The following is a 21,170-nucleotide window of genomic DNA, read 5'->3' on the forward strand; positions in this document are numbered from 1 at the left end:
ATTGGCAGGCAGATTCTTAACCACTGTGCCACCAGGGAAGCCCAAGCCAATTTTACTTAACAAAGCCTTTTAAGAACACAATTCCGTTCTGGCATGCCCAAGACCACCCTCAGATTCTATAGAAGAACTCACAGAAGCTGTTAAATTAAAGGACTACGGATGATTACAGTGAAAGGATACAGGTGAAAATCAGCAAAGGAAGATGGTGCAATAGGACTGTCCAGGAGAGACCACATTGCCATTTCCAGTTAGTTGCCCCCTCGCTTAAAAGTCTCACAGCATCCATATGTGACAACACGCTAAACAGGAAACCCATATAAGCCTTGATATTGTCCAGTTTTTTGAGTATATATAATAGACCAAGGGGCACCTGTTTGGCTGACCTTAGTTACTGTCTAGCTTCTCCATATGTCAAACTGATACAGAGAGACCTAAGTACCCCCTGCCCCCCCAGCCATAAATTACAGTATTAGCATAAACTGCCTGACATGGCCGAAAACCCCAAGTAAATAGACACTCCTATTAGGCCAAATGTTTCAAGGGTTTAGAGGTTATCACCGAGGAGTTAGGCGAGTAAGTGCCAAACATTTCTTCGGATTGAGTAGAGATTGGACAACTCAGGCCTGTGATGTAGTTGTTTATACTGGTCAAGTGAGAATAGTCAAAACTTACATTCTTCCTGTTTTATTGCATTTTACTCTTTTCTGTGTTCTTAAGGTTATTTATGGGCATCTGTATAATGGAAATAGAGTAGAAAGGTGTGCTTACTGCACGTCTTCCCAGGTCCACGTTGGATGACCTTGAAATGTGCCCCACAGGGTTAACAGAAGCCAATAACTAAAATTCTTGAGCTCGGCATACAGAACCATATATAAGGGAACAGAATTATTAAAACTCCTCTGCTTGTAAACTACATTCAGTGATTAAGCTCTTTGGTGGTTCCCCCCACACCCTTTAGCTGCATACGCTCCAAGCTTCACATGGCCCAGGTAATAATCACAAGACTCCTTAATCACCCGTGTAGGTAACACCTCTGACCTAGTGGTCACTGTAGTAAAGGGGGCACAAGTTGTTTCTTAGGAAACTTGGAGTCAGCTCTTGTCCAGTTTGAGCTGGTTGAGACTGATTGGAACCACCAACACCTAATATTTGGCCTGCACAGGTGTCCAGTGAATGACCTTTTGACATCAGATGGCCAAAAACTCCACCCCCAGATCATGCAAAGTGCCTCCATTTCTGAAAATGCATCCCATGATGAAGGCTATGATGCAGATACACCTGCACACATTGACTACCTCACCATTTCTCTTCCTCTGATTGCCTGTCCCCACGCCTAAGACCACCATGCCTTTTTATTCCCTAAATATCTGAAGCACATTGCCTCTGCTCAAAATTGGAGTATTTATACCATGAAATTGGCAAACATAATAAGGCTCAATTTGTTGTTTTATTAACTGTCTAAAACTTAAAAGTAATTGAGAAAGTTAATAATGAGGACTAAATGTTGTGAATAGCAGAAACACTTATTCCACCCAGCAAAGTCACTGAAGAAAAGTGAAGTTACAACACATTTGTCTTCTCAGTTAATAAATAAAAGAACAGGCAGGCATTTATCAAAGAAGACATACACCTGGCAAATAAACACAATAAAATTGTTCAACATTATGAATTAGGGAAATGCAATCAGACTATACTACACACTTTAAAACAGGCAATATTTTAGCTACTGACCATAACAATCAAGTACTGGTGAGGACTATAGGGGAACTGGAATGGTTCCATACTGTTGATGGGAATGCATTAAGGGTACAGTCATTCATTTTAGAATATGAAACCATACATTCATATGAAGAATTTTATGCACATGTTGATAGTAAGCTTATTTGTGGTGGCCAAAACTGGAAACAAACCACAAGACCCCTTTTGAAGAAAATGAACGATTCACACCTGCAACTTAGATGATTCTCAAAATAATTATGCATCATGAAAGAAAAAAACAAATACTAAAGTGAACATTAAGATGGCAATGATATTAACAGTCTAGAAAACGCTAATTGAGTGGGGGGAAAAGTAAATCAATTGTAGTTGCCAGGGAGTCCTGGGAGACATGTCAGAAGGTAGATATTGGTGTTGGATGTTTGTTATTATGATGATGGATCCATGGCTTTACAAGTATGAAAACTTACCAAACTGTACATTTTAGGTATGTTCATTTTAATGCATACCAACTATATAACTCAATTAAGTTTTGTTTTTGTTTTTGTTTTTTTGCGGTACGCGGGTCTCTCACTGCCGTGGCCTCTCCCGTTGCGGAGCAACAGGCTCCGGATGCGCAGGCTCAGCGGCCATGGCTCATGGGCCCAGCCGCTCCGCAGCATGTGGGATCTTCCCGGACCAGGGCACAAACCTGTATCCCCCGCATCAGCAGGCGGACTCTCAACCACCGCATCACCAGGGAAGCCCAATTAAGTTTTAATAGAAATTGGCTTCACATAAAAATCTGAATCTTTTCTGTGGAACTCTGCCAACCACACGTTAACCCCACCCCCTCTCCTTGTCCTTGGGAGGGATTCTATTGCAGTAGCAATGAAGACTGGTGAGCAATGAAAGGTGTTTCCACTTGAGTTAACCAGGGCCTCTGCCTGGGTCCTAAAAATCACATGCCTGGACTACACGACTTCCACTCTCATGTAGCTCCCTAATCACTGGTTGTTCTCGTGACTATCCTCATCTCAGCATGACCTCTGAACCCACCAAAAATTATGACATCCAGGACTCAACATTAGTCCCACAGAGCCCTGCAGTCTACCCTAGGAGGCCTTGGAAAACAATGCAAATTAGACCACAACTGGAGTGAACACTATTCTCTGCCATGATTCTATCCCCACTGAGGTATACAAAGTTTGCAACACTCACAAAACCTGTTCCTTTTCATCCTGACAGTCCAATATGGTTCTCAACATCAGTCTAACAGTGAACAAACCCCAAGATGAAAGGGGGCTTAAATAATAGTCTTTATTATGGCACAGAGCAGAGCAAACATTTTCCAAAAAGGGTGACCTGGAGCTAGAAAAATCCATTGTGAGCATGACATGAGACAATGCCGCCAAAGAAGGTAAACCTCTGTGAGCCACCAGCAGAATCCAACCTGGATCCCCATGGTCAAAGCTGGTTAGGTCCTGTCTTAGCCAGTTGATGGAAGAGAATAACAAAACCCAAGTGCTCAGGCTATTCATGCTTTGCTCCAGGGTACAGGACAGCACAAAAGTCTACCTACCCTGACCACAGTAAGGTGACTGATGCCCAGGATGGGGATCTGCCACTTGGAAGAGGTAAGAAACTCACAGTGACATTAAGGGCTGTGGGCAGGTTAGGAAGTACAGCATGGTTACTGAAAAGCTTCCTATGAACCTGGTATTCATAGGCAATCTGCACACAAGGGCTGTTCAGATGTATGGCATTCAACTTCCAGTTGATGACTCCCTCACAGAGCCTATTCAGTATGATGTATAACTAAGGAGACAGCTCATTTGCTGCTCTCCTCATTTGAAGGTCTTTTCTCCAGCATGAACTTTCTGGTGACAGATGAGGTTAGACTGTTGACTGAAAATTTTCCTACATTTGCTGTACTCATAGGGCCTATCTTGACTATGAAGTTTCTCGTTCTCAGAACAGACCTTTGACAGAAAACTTTTCCACATTTGCTGCACTTGTGAGGCCTTTCTGTGGTGTGAACATTTTGGTGTTGAGTAAGCTGGGTGCTTTGGCTAAAGAATTCTCCACATTTAGTGCACTCATGTGGTTTTTCTCTAGTGTGAACTCTGGTGCTTAATGAGAGTAGAGCTTTGGCTAAAACGTTTCCCACATTCACTGCACTCAAAAGGCTTCACTACAGTATGAATTCGCTGGTGCACAATAAGGTTGGAGCTCTGGCTAAACAACTTGCCACATTCACTGCACTTATAAGGCCTTTCTCCAGTGTGAATTCGCTGGTGCAGAACAAGTGTCAATTGGTTGCTAAAAGCTTTCCCACATTCATTGCATTCGTAAGTCCTCTCTCCAGTGCAGACTCTCTGGTGCTGAGCAAGTTTGTAGCTGTGGCAGAAGAATTTCCCACATTCACTGCACTCATAAGGCCTTTCTCCACTGTGAATTCGCTGATGCTGAACAAGTGTGGGCTTGTTGCTGAAAGGTTTCCCACATTCACTGAACTCATAAGGCCTTGTGCCCCTGTGAACTCGCCGGTGTGCAATAAGGTTGTAGTTGGAGGTAAAGAATTTTCCACATATACTGCATTTATAAGGCTGTGAGGCAGTGTGAATTCTTTGGTGCACAATAAGGCTGGAGTTTTGAGTAAAGAATTTCCCACATACACTGCACTCATAAGGCCTTTCTCCAGTGTGAATTCGCTGGTGCTGAACAGCTGTGAGTTTGTAGCTAAAAGCTTTCCCACATTCATTGCACTCATGGCCTTTCTCCAGTGTGGAGTCTCAGGTGCTGAACAAGTTTGTGTTTATAACTGAAGATTTTCCCACATTCACTGCATTCATAAGGCCATCCTCCAGTGTGGACTCGCTGGTGCTGAACAAGTGAGTTTTTGAGGCTGAAGGTTTTCTCACATTCCCTGCACTCATAAGGCCTCTTTCCAGTGTGGAAACTCTAATGCTGAGCAATTGAGTGTTTGTGGCTGAAGGTTTTCCCACATTCACTGAACTTATAGTGCCTTTGTCCATTGTTAAAGGCCTCCACACACTTGGTGTCCTTTTGTGCAGTGACCTGGTGCTGGAGAAGGCCCGAGCTACCAGGGAAATCTTTCCCAGGCTCCTGGAATGAGAAAGGCTTCTTGGTTGCATGGACTGTGCAGCTCTTCATAAACTCCTTATCCGTGTCTCTTCTAAAGAGTTTCTCTCTACTGTGTTGGTGAAATTTTACACTTGCCCCACAAAAGTTCTGGCTAGGGTTTGTTCCCAGCTCTTCAGCTAAATGCACACCACCTTCTAATTCCAGACTACCTATCTCCCAGGGACAGCCCTTCTGGGTGGACAGGTTTGTCTTTGAAGTATTTATTTGTGGCACTTCTATGAATCATTTTGCTCAGAACATGTCTCCTTGACCTTTACTCCATATCAACCTGAAAGCAGAGAAATACGGATGAACTTCATACAGATTTTGGTAGAAGAGGGCAGCCCCATCACAAATATGTGTCTGACATGCCAAGGAAAAAATCCTTGAGACAGTTTTCAGGACAAGGGAGCTGGGGTCTGATTAGGAAAGGGCCTCTGTGCAGGACTGGGCCTCTCCATATCACAGAACAGGGAAGACTCACCAAGCAAAAGATCCAATGATGGTGGAAGTGCACACAGAAATGAGGTACACAGTCAATGGCTTTGGCTCCAAAACATTGTGGGGCACCAGACATGTTCCTGATGTAATTTGAACACAGCCATATCATCACTTCCTCTCCCTGATGCCAATCACTGAAGCCAAGCCCACTTTGAGCCCTTCATGCTGTGGCTGGAGTCATGTCCACTCTGTCATGTACCCAGGGTTCACCTCCCAGCTCCAGCTGGACATAACATGGGACCTAGAAAATGCAAGTCCTAAGGGAAAGACACGACAGGTGAGTGGTCAGTACTGGCCCAGGGGTACAACCAATCCCAAAACAACCTCAGGAAAGAAAAATAATATCACAAAAAGAATCTTTGAGGAGGGTCTCACAGCAACTGCCAAGTGGATCCCACAAATAGTGACCACGTTGAGTCCCAACAATTCCTGGTACAGTCAGGGCCCAGAAAATGTCAGCTGGAAGGGGGCAGAACCTGGAGCACAGAGGTGCATGCGTCTACAGAGTCAACTTAGCAGGGAGTGGCTGAGGCTAATGGAACCCACCGAACTATTTCCAAGTCTTATGACCCAGAAAACTTCAGAGCCTCTGGTACTGGGGATACTTCTGAAAGGAGGTAGTATACACTCACCCAGCCTTGGCACCTACAGAATGTATGACAGGGAAGCAGTAATAGAGATGTGCTCACTACCTAGCTGTGAAAAAACAGACTTGCCTTTGGGGAAAATGGGAAAGGCAGAGACCTGCCCAGGATGCTGGGATAGGTGGGAGGGCCTTACTCAATGATGCAACAAGTGCAAAAGTCTCCAGCGTCACGCCATGGTACAGGAGTCTCTGGGCCTCACCAAGAAGCCTCCATTCCTCCTGGGAAAAGTACACAGCCATGTCCTCAAAGGTCACAGGGCCCTGTGATGATGGGGACAGATGTGTCCATAAGCAGCCTCTTTCCCCAGGACCCCATAAGGACACCTAATCCCAGCTCATATTCACTCTAGGCTCATCTTCCTCCCCAGTTCCCTGACTTAGAGGGCAGTGGTACCTAATAATTCTTCATGCTTCCTTGATCACTAGATCCAGCCTCAGCAACAAGAGGCAGGTGGACAGATAGATGCCATCTAAGTCTGTGCTCCTGGTATGTAGGGCCCCCTCCCTCTCCTGCAAGATAACAGCCTGAGAGTCCCCAGGATAATGCCTCCCAGACACAAACACACTTAGGCCTATCCTTCTCTCTTAAGCTCCTAGTACCTCGGGCAATTACTTCACACACCTTCCCCACATGCATATAACTCACTGGATAACTCCTCATACATCAGATCCCCATCACCACAATCTGGTCCATAAAATTGGTATGTCTCCTGTCTCCTCATATACCCTTCTTCACATGGCACTCAGAAAGTGCTTGCCAATGCAACAGGATCCCAGCATACCCCAACTCTCCACTGGCAGCTCCCCAGCCGTTGAAAGAAAAACCCTAAGTTCCACCAAAAAGCCTGGTGAGTGCGTAGGAAGAGAAATAAGCACCAGCCTGACTTTGGTATCACTTTACCTCCATTTCTGCTTTCCCTCTGCATCAATTTCACGGCCACTCTCCCATGAAAACCTTGGCCACCTGCTGGACTTTCCCTTCCCCCTACCTTCCTGCTGATGACCACTACTTTTTCTTGTCTTTGTGAGAGCCCCCCTCTCCTCCCTTGTCACCTAATGCATTCTGAAGCCTCCCCCAGCACTCTAGATCTGCATGTTCAGCTGTCCACTTGTCTCCTATACTTGGGAGCCTCTGGAACATCTGGAACTCAACTTGGCTGCAATCCAATTCCTAACAGTCTCACTGAAACGGACTCCTACCACTGACTTCCCCATCTCAGTTGATGGCACTTCCACACTTCCAGATGCACAGGGAAAAATCTTTGGAGGCATCTGTGACTGCTCCACATTAGAAAATCTGGTCAGACCCTACTTTAGAAACTTCTGCACACTGCAGCCCAGGATAGCCTCTTAAGACCTAAGATCACTTCCCCTCTTGTTCCAAAAATTCCATGTCTGCCATCACTCTCAGAACAGAAACCTACCTTCTCAGAGTACCATTCTAGGCCTGACTCTTGCCCCCTTGCTCTCTGTTCCCGCCAGACATTAACTAACACATACAAGTCATAGAGCATTCCCAACTCAATCTCATCTCCAAGCTTTTGTACATACTAATCCCTGTACCTAAGACAACCTTTCACATCTCAGTCTACTGGCTGCCAAAAATGGAAATCTCTCCATATAAGCTCTGGCCTGGACTTAGAAACCTGAGCATAGGGCTCTCGAGGGTCTTGAGACACCAAGGCCAGGAAGAATGGCAGCAAAAGAGTTGCAGGACACGTGACACTCACCAGTGCAGGGTCCATAAGTGGTTCTGCTGAATGTGGAGTCTGTGGGATGAGCAGGGCCATGTAACGTTAATTCCCATCTGTGATACAGATAAAAAAGAATATTAATGAGTGAACCATTTACTATTTCAGGCAAGACAAATGCTCAAGAAAAAGTAAAGCATGTAAAACAGGGCAGAAAGTGTTATAGAGTTGTGCCATAAAATCATGTGGACATCTTAAGCTTTCCTGAAATGGGAAAAATGAGTACAAAGACTCTCTATGAGAGTCATGTCTGGTGTGTTTGAGCAGCATCCACAAGGTTAGTGTGACTGGAGCCTAGTGAGCCAGAAGAATAAGGGATTGTGTTGGCGAGGAAATGGTTGTGGCAGGTCATAATGCACTATTATAGTCCTAAGTCACAAATATCAAAAATTAAGTCTTATTTTATGTACAGGTCTGTTTCTGACACTTCCATTTGATTCCCTTCCTCTGTTTCTCCCCTGGCAATAATAGATTCTTCTCTTCCCATAGCTTGTAGGTGGCCCTAACAAGTGGCCAACAGGAGTTCTTATACTTCCTTTACAAATTTTAATTTGGTTATATTAAAGATTATTGTTTTATACAAAATTCCAGCTTACATAATCCATAGATTAAATTCTGATTTGAAATTATCATAACATTATACAATAGAATTCCAGGATATGTACTTTTTATATTTATCCATATTCTTTGATATATCCATGCTTTATTCCATAAACGGTCAGAGAGATTTCTGTAATTTCTTACTAGTTTTTTTTCATCCTGTGATAGAGGACAGAACTACCATTTACTTGCTTCACACTGAAAATGAATCTGTGATAAAGCGGGTGTTGGAGTAATAGTGCTTGGCCTCCAGCAGTTCAGGATAACTGGACCTCACTTCCGACTCTTCAAACTTAGGAAAAGGAGATAAACTAAGACCTGACCTCTGTTCCATCCTCATTATAGAAAGATGGAAATATCTTCTTGAGTTCTTAACATCTTGCTAGGGATTCGAAGCATTGTAACTTTTTATCCTTACAATGATTTTCATTTCGTCCCCCTTAAAACAAAAATTTTAACAAGCTATCTTAATCATTTTCTCTTGCAACACCACCAGAGAAAGATGATTTTCCGGTAAAATAAATATTACTCGAAGAGTAAAATCACTTAGAAAAACCATCTAAGTGTGTGAATACTGTAAAACTGTACATTTATGTAACGCATAAGTGTGTATCAAAATATAAAGATGGTATAGATGAAGAATAAGTATAACAATTTCACTCAAAGAACTACGTTAAAATTAGTAAGATGGCGTAAAACAAGACCAAAAAGTGGAAATGTTCGGGACTTCCCTGGCAACGCAGTGGTTAAGAATCTGCCTGCCAATGCAAAGGACACAGGTTCGAACCCTGGTCCAGGATGATCCCATATGCCGCAGAGCAACTAAGCCCGTGCGCCACAACTACTGAGCCTGCGCCTAGAGCCCATGCTCCGCAACAAGAGAAGCCACCGCAATGAGAAGCCCGCACGCCACAACTAAGAGTAGCCCCTGCACGCCGCAAATAGAGAAAGGCCACGTGCATCAATGAAGACCCAATGCAGCCAAAAATAAATAATAAAAGCAATCATTAAGAAAAAAAAGTGGAAATGTTCAATTAAATACAATAATTTTAACATACACGCTAGACAAATACATGTTTTATATACCCCAGAACGCATAGAGAATTTGTAAATACACCACTTTACTCATACTCATATCTTGAGTACTATATACTCAATACTGCACAAAAAGGAAAATGAATGGTCATTAAAAACATGGGTAAAGTCACACCATACTGTGCACATGAAGGAAAACACATAATATTTATATGATTCCATTCATAAAAAGTCTTACAACAAGCGAGAGAAATTAAACTACAGTCGTCGAATATTTTCCACATAGTTGGCAAAACTATCAAGAAAGATGCTTACTTGAAACATCAGATAACACCTTAACCTTGGAGAAATGGAGATAATTGTTTTGGAAGGACCGCACAGGAGCCTTATGGGGTCCTATTGATATCGCATTTTTTGACCTGAGCGGAGAACACATATTAATTTTAAAGCGGCTTATTCATCTGCACGTGTAAGTTCTCTGCAATTTTTTTTCCCCACGCAGTTCATATTTCAAAATTGGGAAAACCAAGGTTTGGGGGGACAAATAAGTATAGGACACTCGTTAGAGAACCTCGATTTAGAACCAAAATACTGCAGAATAAGAAGAGTTGGGCGAGGGCTCGGAGGGCGCAGGATTTACCTGGATTGGACCCATCAGCTCCGCCGCCAACAGCGGAGTGTATGGGTGAATGAGGGTCCCGAGCACGGTGGCCCCTGTCCCGGCCCCGAGACGGAGTCAGGCTAGATGACGCCCACGCCGAGCCTTAGACCCTCCTCAGATCAGCGGACACAGCAGCTTCCCGGATCCCTAACCTCAGGCCGGCCCACGGTTCCGAAGCTCCCCACAAGTTAACAAGTTAGCTCCCCGAGTTAACAAAACGTCGCCCGCGGTCCACGCCGGAAGGCCCGCCCAGACGCCGTCTTCTAGAACGGAAGTGCTTCTCTCCTGCGGCTCAGTGCCTTCCGGGTAACGTAGTTCATAGCACCCCAGGCCCAGGCAAGGGGCGGTGCTCCCCACTTCCTGGAAAGGTCCCGCCCCAACGCGAGAGTTGCGGAGTACCCTGAGGCTCTGAGGCGGGGCAGGTTTTCAGGTTCTTAAAGGGGATATACCCAGATTTCGGTGGACTGTACTGTAGGTCCCAAGTTATGTACACTTTCTTACCACTTAGCCAGTTTCTGGAACATTTACAGATACCCCTTTGAAAGGGGCTTATCCACTCTACTTTGCTGAAGTCTCCCCCCGGTTCCAGTTAATCCAATCACTGTTTTTGTACAGAATATGTTACCCACCCTGGGCCTTGTTAAGTCTTACATGCATATACCTGCATGATTTTTCTCCTCAGGACACACAGCTCCTAGGTGGGTCTCAGGAGACAAATATCTGTCAATAATGCCATGGGACATCCACTAAATTCAAGGGCCTCATTTCATGGTACTGCCAAATACTGTTGTTGTAAGGAACGGCACCAAAAACGGAGGAGAGCTTAAACAAGCTTTACTTGGGTACGCTCTCGGGCGAGGTTCACTGGTCGGAGAGAAAGGGGCCAGAGAAGTGGCGCCTGGGCGCGGGTTTGGGCAGAATTTATAGGGGAAGAAGGGAAAGGGATGTGGTGAATCCGGGAGGGCGCAGGGTATTCCTTATTTGGTGGTCTTTTCGGGTATCGTGGGGGACCGTTAGTCCCGCCCCTCGAAAGGCGGGAATGCTGGGCAGGGTAGAAAGTCCCCAGGTCAGTTCCTGGAACTGGGTGGTCCGGAAAGTCTCCAGGTCAGTTTCAACCTGTGAGTCTGATTGTGTTCCCCTGCCTCGGGCCAGTTGGCCTTACAGTTGTTTCCAAACCACCTGCCCCAAGTGACTGTGGAACTACAAATAATCCTCACATCCTGGGCATGAGATCGTGGTGCAGGGGTCCTTCAGACTTTCCTAGGAGGCCTCAGGCAACAATGCAATTAGGCAAAATCTACTCTGAGAGCTGTTGTTTGTCCTCCTTCTATTTCCTTTGGAGCACACAAAGTTGAGAGCCCCAGAACTCTGTACTTATTATTCTGGTAGAACCCAATTCTATTCTCCCTCACAACATACAGTAAATAGAATCCCAAGAATAAAAGGCTTAAACAATAAGCCTTAGGGGAGGGATGGGGTAGGAGGTTGGGATTAGCAGATGTAAAAGCTTTTATATACAGAATGGATAAACAACAAGACCCTCTGTATAGCACAGAGAACTATATTCAATATCCTATGATAGAGCTTCCCTGGTGGCGCAGTGGTTGAGAGTCCGCCTGTCGATGCAGGGGACACAAGTTCGTGCCCTGGTGCGGGGAAATCCCACATGCTGCGGAGCAGCCAGGCCTGTGATCCATGGCCGCTGAGCCTGCGCGTCTGGGGTCTGTGCTCCGCAACCGGAGAGGCCACAACAGTGAGAGGCCTGCATACCGCAAAAAAAAAAAAAAAAAAAAAAATATATATATATATATATATATATATATATATATCCTATGATAAACCATAATGGAAAAGAATATTTTAAAAAAATGTATATATACGTATAACTGAATCACTTTGCTGTACAGCAGTAATTAACGCAACATTGTAAATCAACTATACTTCAATTTAAAAAAAAACTCAATAAGACCTTTGCTGCAAAAACCAGCAAGGTATAAAATGGATAACTAATAAGAACCTGCTGTATAAAAAAATAAAATAAAATTCAAACAAAACAAAAACCCAGCAAGGTGAGCCCTGAGTTCCTAGGGTAAGTAAAATGGAGGCTGGAAAAAATCTGTCAAGAATATCAGGAGACAATCAATAACGACCCTGAACATGGGAAACCTCTGAAAACTGCCAACCGAAGCCAGATCCAGTCCTCTGTCCAAGCTGGGTGATGTCCACACCCAAACAAATCAAGTGGGGTATGAGTTCTCACCAAAGTTCTCAAATGGCTGGCAAATACTCTAGATAAAGCAAGAGAGCACAGCAATCTGTTCTCCGTGCTTTTTAACAAAATTGAGATTTTTTTTGACCACCTCGAACCCACGGCCCCTACAGTGGAAGTGGGGAGCCCTAACCATTGGACAGCCAGGGAATTCCCAAAATTGATATAATTAACATACAATATTTATTAGTTTCAGCTGTACAACATAATGATTCGGTATTTGTTTATATTGCAAAATGATCACCACAATGTCTACTTCATATTGTCCTCATAGTTACAAAAGTTTTTTATGTTGAGAACTTTTATGATTTACTCTCTTAGCAAGTTTCAAACTGGCAATAGAGTATTATTAACTATAGTGACCATACTCCCTTCCAGCTAATAGCGGGAGGGTAGCTTCTGTAATACACATGGGCAGTGACAGAACTCCATTGACGGCCCCAGGCAGGTCTGAAAGTGCAACAGAGTTCACCAAAGTTTCCCGCAAACTTGGCCCTTACCGTGAATCTCCCTAGTGAGGACGTCTGGATGTACGAGATACAGTTTCTGGGGGATATCTCCCTCACAGGGGCTAATCTCCAGAGCTTACATCTGTTATTATGTTAAAAAGCCAAGAGCACAGTGGCTGCACGTGTAACGTCTTTCTCCAGTGTGAGCTTCCTGGTGCTGAATGGAGACGGACTAGTGGCTGAAGACTGTCCAACATCTGCTGTACTCCTAATACCCTGCTGGGTGTGGAGTTGTTCTGTAAGATCAAAAGGTTCTTGATGGTGGAACACACAGAACAATGACACTGGGATACATGAAAGACAGAACTGTTTGTTACTTACAGCTCAGAATGAGAGAAAGACGTTAGGGCAACACAGAGGGCTGTGTCCAGGGACAGGATGACAGCAAGCTGGAGCTGTGGTGGGCAGTTTATGTGTGACAAGAGTGATGGGATTAGCTAGGTTTCATGAGCTGTCTGCGGACTGGCTATTTTGAATAATTGTAAGGGTTCCAGAACATAGGGGCTATCACTGTCTGACACCTTGGTGTCTGGTAGTCCAGAATATGAGAGCCTGATAAGAAAAGTGGTTGGGGGTGTGGGCTTCATCAGCTGTTCTAGAAGGGGAACAGACAGTCCACTTGATAGGGCTTCAAAACTGAGTCAAACCACTGTTTAAAAACTTTAAACATATATATCAAAATGCTGTGGTATTGACATAGACACACATAGAGGAGAAAGGAATAAAATAAAGAGCACAGAAACAAACCTTCACACACATGCTCAGATGTTTTAAAAGGGTGCAGAGACCATTCAAAGGGAAATGAGTTTTTTCAGCAGATGGTGTTGAAAAAACTAGATATCCACACGCAAAAGAATTAAGTTGCACCTTTACCTAACATGATATATAAAAATGAACTCAAAATGAATGAAAGACCCAAATATTAGGACTTAAAAGTGTAATATTCTTAGAAGAAACAGGAAAAAACTTCACGACACTGACAATAATTTCTTGGACGTGATACCAAAGACACAGGCCACAATAACAGAAATAAATTGGACTACACTGAAATTTAAAATTTCTGTGCAATAAAGGACTAAATGGAGAGAGTGAAAAGACAACCTCAGAGTGGAAGAAAATATTTGCAAACTATTTATCTGTTAAGGAGTTACTACACAGAATATATAAAGAATGCCAACATCTAAATAACAATAACAATAAATAATAACCCCATTAAAAAATGGGGAAAGGATTGGAAGAGACATTTTCCCAAAGACCAAATACAAACAGCCAACCAGCAGATGAAAAAAATGTTCAAAATCATTAAATGTAAATCAAAACCACAGTGAAATAATCACCTTGTGTCCCTTAGGATAGTGTTACAAAAAATAAAACAACGAGAAGAAAATAAAGAGTGTTGCTGAGGGCGCAGAGAAATTGGAACCTTCAAGCTGCACTGGTGTAAAATGGTACAGCTATTATGGAAAACAGCCCCTCAGTTCCTCAAAAAATTTAAATATTGAATTACCACATGATGCAACAATTCTCATCTGGGAATATACCTAAAAAGGACTGAAAACAAGGCCTCAGAAATACTTGTGCAATCATGCTTATAACAGCATTAGTGCAATAGGCAAATAGGGAAAGCAATCCAAGAGCCAACTGATGATGGGATACAGAAAAAGTAACATATACATAAAATGGAGTATTATTCACTCAAAAAGGAAGGAAATTCTGACACATGTTAGGAAGTGGTTGAACCTTGAGGACATTGTCTTCAGTGAAGTAGGCCAGCCATAAAAGGAGAAAAACTTTATGACTCTTATATAAGCTCCCCTGAGTGGACAAATTTATAGACTTAAATTAGAATAATTGTTGTCAGGGGATAAGAAAGGGAGGATGAGGAGTTGCTCTCTAATGTGTTTAGTTCCAGTTTTACAAGATGAAAAGACTTCTGAATATTTGCTTGCACAAAAGGTGAATGTATTATTACTGACGAACTTACTCTTAAATATGGTTAAGATTGTAAATTCTATGTTACATGTATTTTACCACACTATAAAAAATTTTTAAACACCTGCATAGCAGTACTTCCCAGTGCTAAATCAGATCAGACTTTTCTTTGAAGTCTTTCCCTGTTTGCAATACTTTTTAGCGTGAACTTCTTGGTGCTGAATGAGGTGGGAGTTTTGGCTGAAGAGTCTACCACATACACTGCACTCATAAGACCTTTCTCCTGTGTGACTTCTCTAATGCCTAATGTGATTTGAGTTGTGCCTAAAGAGTTTCCCACATACACTACACTCATAAGGCCTTTCTCCAGTGTGAGCTTTCTGATGCTTCTCAAGCATGAAGTGGTACCTAAAGAATTTTCTACATTTGGTGTATTCAAAACGCCTTCTCCTAGTGTGAACTCTCTGATGAATAATGAGCATGGAGCTGTCTACAAAAAATTTCCCACACACACTGCACTCATATGGCCTTTCTCCAATGTGAACTCTCTGATGTCTTTTGAGTGTGAGGCTGTACCTAAAGACTTTCCTGCATTCACTGCATTTATATGGCTTTTCTCCCGTGTGAACTCTCTGATGAACAATGAGTGTGAAGTTGTCTTTGATGCACTTCCCACACTGGCTGCACTCATAAGGTGTTGGTCTAGTGTGAACTGTCTGCTGTTCAATGAGGCCAGAGCTTTGTGTAAAGAATCTTCCGCATCCAAGGTGCTCATATAGCTTCATTTCAGTATGTATTGTCTGGTGCTGAACCAGCTGGAACCTTGTGATGAAGGTCTTTCCACTTTCACTGCAATGGTTTTTCTGGTGCTTAACAAGTATGTGTTTGTGGCTAAAGGTTTTCCCACATTCACTGCACTTGTAATCATTCTGTCCACTGTCAAATGTCGCCCTGCCTTCCATGTCGCTGTGTGGCTTCCCTCCTGTGTGAAGGGCTTGGTGCTGGAGAAGGCCTGAACTGGCTGGAAAGTCTTTCACTCCCACCCTGCACGTCAAGGTCCTCTCTGCCACGTGAATGCTGCAGTTCTTCACAAATGAATTCCTCCCCTCATCCCATCGGGGGAGTTTCTTTCGACTCAGCTCCTTTTTTTTTTTTTTTTTTTTTGTGGTACTTGGGCCTCTCACCGTTGTGGCCTCTCCCGTTGCGGAGCATAGGCTCCGGATGCGCAGGCTAAGCGGCCATGGCTCACGGGCCCAGCCGCTCCGCGGCATGTGGGATCTTACCGGACCAGGGCACGAACCCGTGTCCCCTGCATCGGCAGGCGGACTCTCAACCACTGCGCCACCAGGGAAGCCCTCGACTCAGCTCCTTTTGGTGCTGGGAAAGACTTGACACACACGTGTACACCTCTTGCTCGGGGTGTCCCATCGTGCTCAGCCAGGTGCAAAATGTGTTTCAAGAGTGGGCCACATATCTCACAAGAATGAGACTTCTGGATGGATGGATCTAGCTTTGGAGTCTTGACCTGTGACTCTCTAACAACATCACCTTGCTCTGAAAGGGCCTCCTCATCCTGGGCACTGTGCCGACAACCTGGAATAAGAGAGATGCTGATAAACGCATAAAAAATTTAGAACACATCCTCTCACCATACACAAAAATAAACTCAATTGGCTTAAAGACTTAAACATAAGACATGACTCTATAAAACTCCTAGAAGAGAACATAGGCAAAACATTCTCTGAGATAAATAATATCAATGTTTTCTTAGGTCAGTCTCCCAAGGCATAGAAATAAAAACAAAAATAAACAAATGGGACCTAATCAAACTTACAAGCTTTTGTACAGCAAAGAAAGCCATAAAGAAAACGAAAAGACAACTTACAGAATGGGAGTAAATATTTCCCAACTATGTGACCGACAAGGGCTTAATATCCAAAATACACAAACAGCCATACAACTCAACAATAAAAAAAACCAACAACCCAATCCAAAAATGGGCAGAAGACCTAAATAGGCATTTCTCCAAAGAAGAAATACAGATGGCAAATAGGCACATTAAAAGATGCTCAACATCGTTAATTAGTAGAGAAATGCAAATCAAAACTCAATGAGGTACCACCTCACACCAGTCAGAAAGGCCATCATTAAAAATCTACAAATAACAAATGCGGAGAGGGTATGGAGAAAAGGGAACCCTTTTACACTGTTGGTGAGAATGTGAGTTGGTGCAGCCACTGTGGAAAACAGTATAGAGGCTCCTCAGAAAACTAAAAATAGAATTACCATAGGATCCAGCAATCCCACTCCTGGGCATATATCCCAGCAAAACTATAATTTAAAAAGATGCATGCACCCCTATGTTCACAGCAGCACTATTTACAATAGCCAAGACATGGAAACAACCTAAATGTCCATCAACAGAGGAATGCATAAAGAAGAAGTGGTATATTTATACAATGGAATACTACTCAGCCATAAAAAAAAACAAAATAATGCCATTTCCAGCAACATGGATGGAACCAGTGATGATTATACTAAGTGAAGTAAGTCAGAAAGAGGAATACAAATACCATATTATGTCACTTATATGTGGAATCTAAAATATGACACAAATGAACATATCTATAAGACAGTAACAGACTCATTCATAGACAACAGACTGGTGGTTGCCAATGGGAAGGGGGATGAGGAAGGGTTAGATTGGGAGGTTGGGGTTAGCAGACATAAGCTTTTATATATAAAATGTATAAACAACAAGGTCCTACTACATAGCACAGAGAAATATATTCAATATCCTATGATAAACTATAATGGAAAATAATGTAAAGAAAAAATGTACATATATGTATAGCTGAACCACTTTGCTGTACAGCAGTAATTAACACAACATTGTAAATCAACTGTACTTCAACAATAACAGCGAAACTTTGTAGATAAATAAGACAAAATAAAATAAAACAAAATTACAAGGATATCAAAGGAGGTTCTTTAAAGAAACAGCCCTGTGGTCCCCACAAGTAGTGACCAGGTCAATGCCTGAACTTCCTGGCATAGGCAGGCTCCAAAGACTGTCAGCAAAAGGCAGGGGAAGGCCTGGGACACCGAGGTTCCATGCCTCTAGACAGAGTCACCCAACCAGGGACATGCAAGGCTGGTGGGATCTTTCAGACAAACTTCAAGAGTTCTGACTCCTGAGCCCTGTCTTACAAGACCCGAGAGCAGCAGGGATGGGACTTCTGGGAGAGAAGGACTACATTGCACAGAGCCCATCCCTGGCACCAACAACACACATGCCAGGAAACCACGAAAGAAAGCAGTACCCATGCTCTCACTGTGGGAAGGTCAGAGGTGCCCCTGGGAAAATGGGGAAGAACAGAGCCCAGCCCAGGATGCTGGGGTGAGTGAGAGGGCCTTACCTATGGAAGACGAAGGTGCAATGTTCTGTAGCATCACATGACGGTACAGGAGCCTCTGAGCCTCATCAAGGAGTCCCCACTCCTCCTGGGAGAAATATATGACCACGTCCTCAAAGACCACAAGGCCCTGTAAAAAATGGGTTAGTTCACACCATGAGCAGCTTTGTGTGCTGTATTTCCTTCTATTCTGTATTTGTCTAGTCTCCACCCATCAATCCTAGGGCCAAACTAAAAGCCAAATGTGTTTATGTCTCTCCCTATCATTCAGAGCCATGGTCTGAACCACCTCCTTATCTAACTCTCATACACCAAGTCAATATATCCCCTGCCCTAACTCAACCCAGGGCCAGATACCAGACAGCTAGGGACAGCTCTGAAGCTGTAAAATCCACCTGAATTATTCAGACTGGTCGATCATAAGCTATTCCCCTTATTCTCTACATCCTAACATGGATGAACTGAAGATCCTGAAGAGGTAAGTGTATGAACCATTGTACCCACCAGATTTGAATTTATGGACGTAAATGAGTAAATGAGCACACGGAGAGGTCAGTATTGTTGAAAAAGATTTCTATGATTTCTATTTCTCAAGTGTACAGTGAACACTATGCCAAACAGGGCCATGTGAGGAAGCACCAGATTTGAGCAGGAGGCAGAAGCAGGCGCAAGGGGAGACCTAGACCAGAGCCTTTATTGGGTTTTTCCCAGTAAAAATGTGGAGAATAAGGGGAATAGCTTAGGACTGACTAGTCTGAATGTGATACATAAAATTTTTCATCATAAGGAAATACTTAAATGTATATTAACATGCAGACCAATTATTAAGTGTTTGGATAAATTTAACTAATTCAACATGTTCATTAACTGCCTACCTACACACATATTTTGAGGGATGTCGGTTCATTTAGTGTTTAGATCAGAAACTGTTTCATGTATTCTTTTTTTTTTTCTTTTTGTGGTACGCGGGCCTCTCACTGTTGTGGCCTCTACAGCTGCGGAGCACAGGCTCCGGACGCGCAGGCACAGCGGCCATGGCCTACGGGCCCAGCCGCTCCGCGGCATGTGGGATCCTCCTGGACCGGGGCACGAACCTGCATCCGCCACATCGGCAGGAGGACTCTCAACCACTGCACCACCAGGGAAGCCCTGTTGGATATTTTTAATATCAAAAAGTATTGACTGCTAATGTAAGCATTTACTTCATACTCGTTTCATGTGATAGCTGATATAGTTGTGTTTAAATACATCTTCTGTGGGTGTGCTTTTCTTTGCCTCCGTTGATCTATACACTTCTTTTTTTAAAGTTTCTATTGAATATTTCTTTACATTTCAATTTTTCCTTCTTCAGATTTGCAGTGTATATATTCTGATTCTGTTTATTAGTGTTTAAGCTGAAAAGTGACAATGTATTTAACACGTAGTGTAGCATTATTAACATCTTTGATCTTTTTCTGGAAAATATAAGAGATTTAAACATTAATTTGCTCATCTCAGCTTATGTGCTATTGAGGATATGCAAGGTAATTCCATCATTCTGTCTCCAAAAATGAAATATTAATGTTTTATACAGAAAATGAGTGGTTGTATTCATACACAAATGCACCCCCTCCCAGATTCTGATTCCTTTTATCATCGCAGACCACTCACCTGGGATCACTTTCTTCCAACCTTAAACATAGTTTTTAAAGTATTCGTGTTGGTTATTTTTTTTCATTAAATTTCTCAACTTTGATCTCAAATAGTCATATTTTACTTACTTTCTTCAAAGATACATTTGTTGCATACAGAAACCTGATGGCGGTTATTTCTTCCAACGGTTTCATTATGTCCTTCCACTGTGTCCCTGACACATAACTTTATATTGAGTGTGAGTGGAGGTACATGTATGTTGCAGAAGACATCACGTAGAGATACTAACTTTGCAATGCAGTCAGTGAATGCATAGAGTTTTGGATATCACTTCAGTGAGGATATAAAAGTGTAGAATGTAAAAACAACAAACACACACCAAAAAAATAAAAATAAATAAATAAAAAGAGTGTAGAATGTAGAGAATGAATAATAAAGTGGGCATCTGGTGATCAAATCAATGGATTGTGCTAGAAAGTCACTAGGTGTTCACCAATACTGTTTTCTCCTTCTGGACACCGAAGAGGACAGGCATGTCCCAGCTTCCCTTACTTAATTTGGGACCATGCAAGTGAATTTTGGCCAATTGAAATGGGCAGGAGTGATCGTGTAAAATATTTCTTTGATTTATCTTCTCATTTATGCTCCTTCTTGGGGTTGCCTCTTTGGGTCTCACTGGTTCCAGTTTTCACACCTCCCCAGGAGTTACTGATTGCTCCTTTGGGAGCTGCAGGTCCAGGTGATGGGAAGATAATATCTTCATGAGAAGGAGGACCATACCTGGTGACCCTGAGGCACTAGATATCAGGTTGGGCCATCTCATGATCATGCATTTATGCCTGGATTTCCCTGCTCTCAGAGTTCAATGGGAAGGCAGGAGGAGTTTGAGCCTTTGTTCTTGTGAATTAGACATGAAATATGATGTCATCTTATGAAATAAACCATAATATGAAACTATACTAATTCCACTGTCCACTTAAGCCTAAGGACAATTAGTCTTGATAGTTCTAAGTTTTGAATAATATGTCCTGTAAAAATTTATCACTTTGACAATAGAGTTACCTGTAGTTTATGAAAATTTCCTGCAGCTGAAGTTAAAAAAAAAAGTTAAACTAAAGGTATACAGGTGTGCTTTATGCAAAAATTTTAACCATTGCCTATAATGCTACTTGCTGACTCAGGGAATGATTGTATTTTATATTTTAAAAAACATAATTAGTGATTCTGCGAAGAGGAGCCTCTGATATCCTCCTATAGCTGTATGTGTGAGAATCTTGTGGAGATGATGAATAACAATAATAGCTTGTGTGTATTTAGCACCAGGCCTTGTGGTAAGCACTTTTCATTTCACTTCCCATGAGGTAGGCTGTAGTATA

The 21,170-nt window shown here is 42.8% G+C and overlaps 1 protein-coding gene, 1 long non-coding RNA gene and 2 pseudogenes across 3 annotated transcripts in view; all 4 read right to left on the minus strand.

Annotated features, from left to right (window-relative positions):
• Positions 1 to 3,001: 3,001 nt before the first annotated feature.
• On the minus strand, positions 3,002 to 4,872 carry LOC132510183 (zinc finger protein 239-like; annotated as a pseudogene).
• A 1,252-nt stretch (positions 4,873 to 6,124) lies between these two features.
• On the minus strand, positions 6,125 to 10,245 carry LOC132509380 (uncharacterized). Its single transcript, XR_009536961.1, has 3 exons — positions 10,016 to 10,245; positions 7,720 to 7,796; positions 6,125 to 6,250 (listed from the first exon to the last, which is right to left on the minus strand). It is a non-coding gene; the product is annotated as an uncharacterized LOC132509380 (long non-coding RNA).
• Positions 10,246 to 14,847: 4,602 nt separating this feature from the next.
• Positions 14,848 to 15,839, minus strand: LOC132509370 (zinc finger protein 17-like; annotated as a pseudogene).
• A 92-nt stretch (positions 15,840 to 15,931) lies between these two features.
• The window catches only part of LOC132509373 (zinc finger protein 547-like), a 31,820-nt gene continuing 26,581 nt past the window's right edge, over positions 15,932 to 21,170 (minus strand). Inside the window, exons 2-3 of one of the 2 annotated variants that reach the window (XM_060130340.1) lie at positions 18,166 to 18,250; positions 15,932 to 16,339 (exon numbers count right to left, since the gene is read on the minus strand). In XM_060130340.1, the coding sequence (XP_059986323.1) occupies positions 16,026 to 16,339; positions 18,166 to 18,250 (399 nt within the window). In that variant the 3' untranslated portion in view covers positions 15,932 to 16,025. Of the gene's footprint in view, positions 16,340 to 18,165; positions 18,293 to 21,170 lie in introns of both variants that reach the window. The other variant, XM_060130339.1, reaches the window with a different exon arrangement.

Source organism: Lagenorhynchus albirostris, chromosome 19 (genome assembly GCF_949774975.1).
Source record: "Lagenorhynchus albirostris chromosome 19, mLagAlb1.1, whole genome shotgun sequence".
Classification (NCBI taxonomy): domain Eukaryota; kingdom Metazoa; phylum Chordata; class Mammalia; order Artiodactyla; family Delphinidae; genus Lagenorhynchus; species Lagenorhynchus albirostris.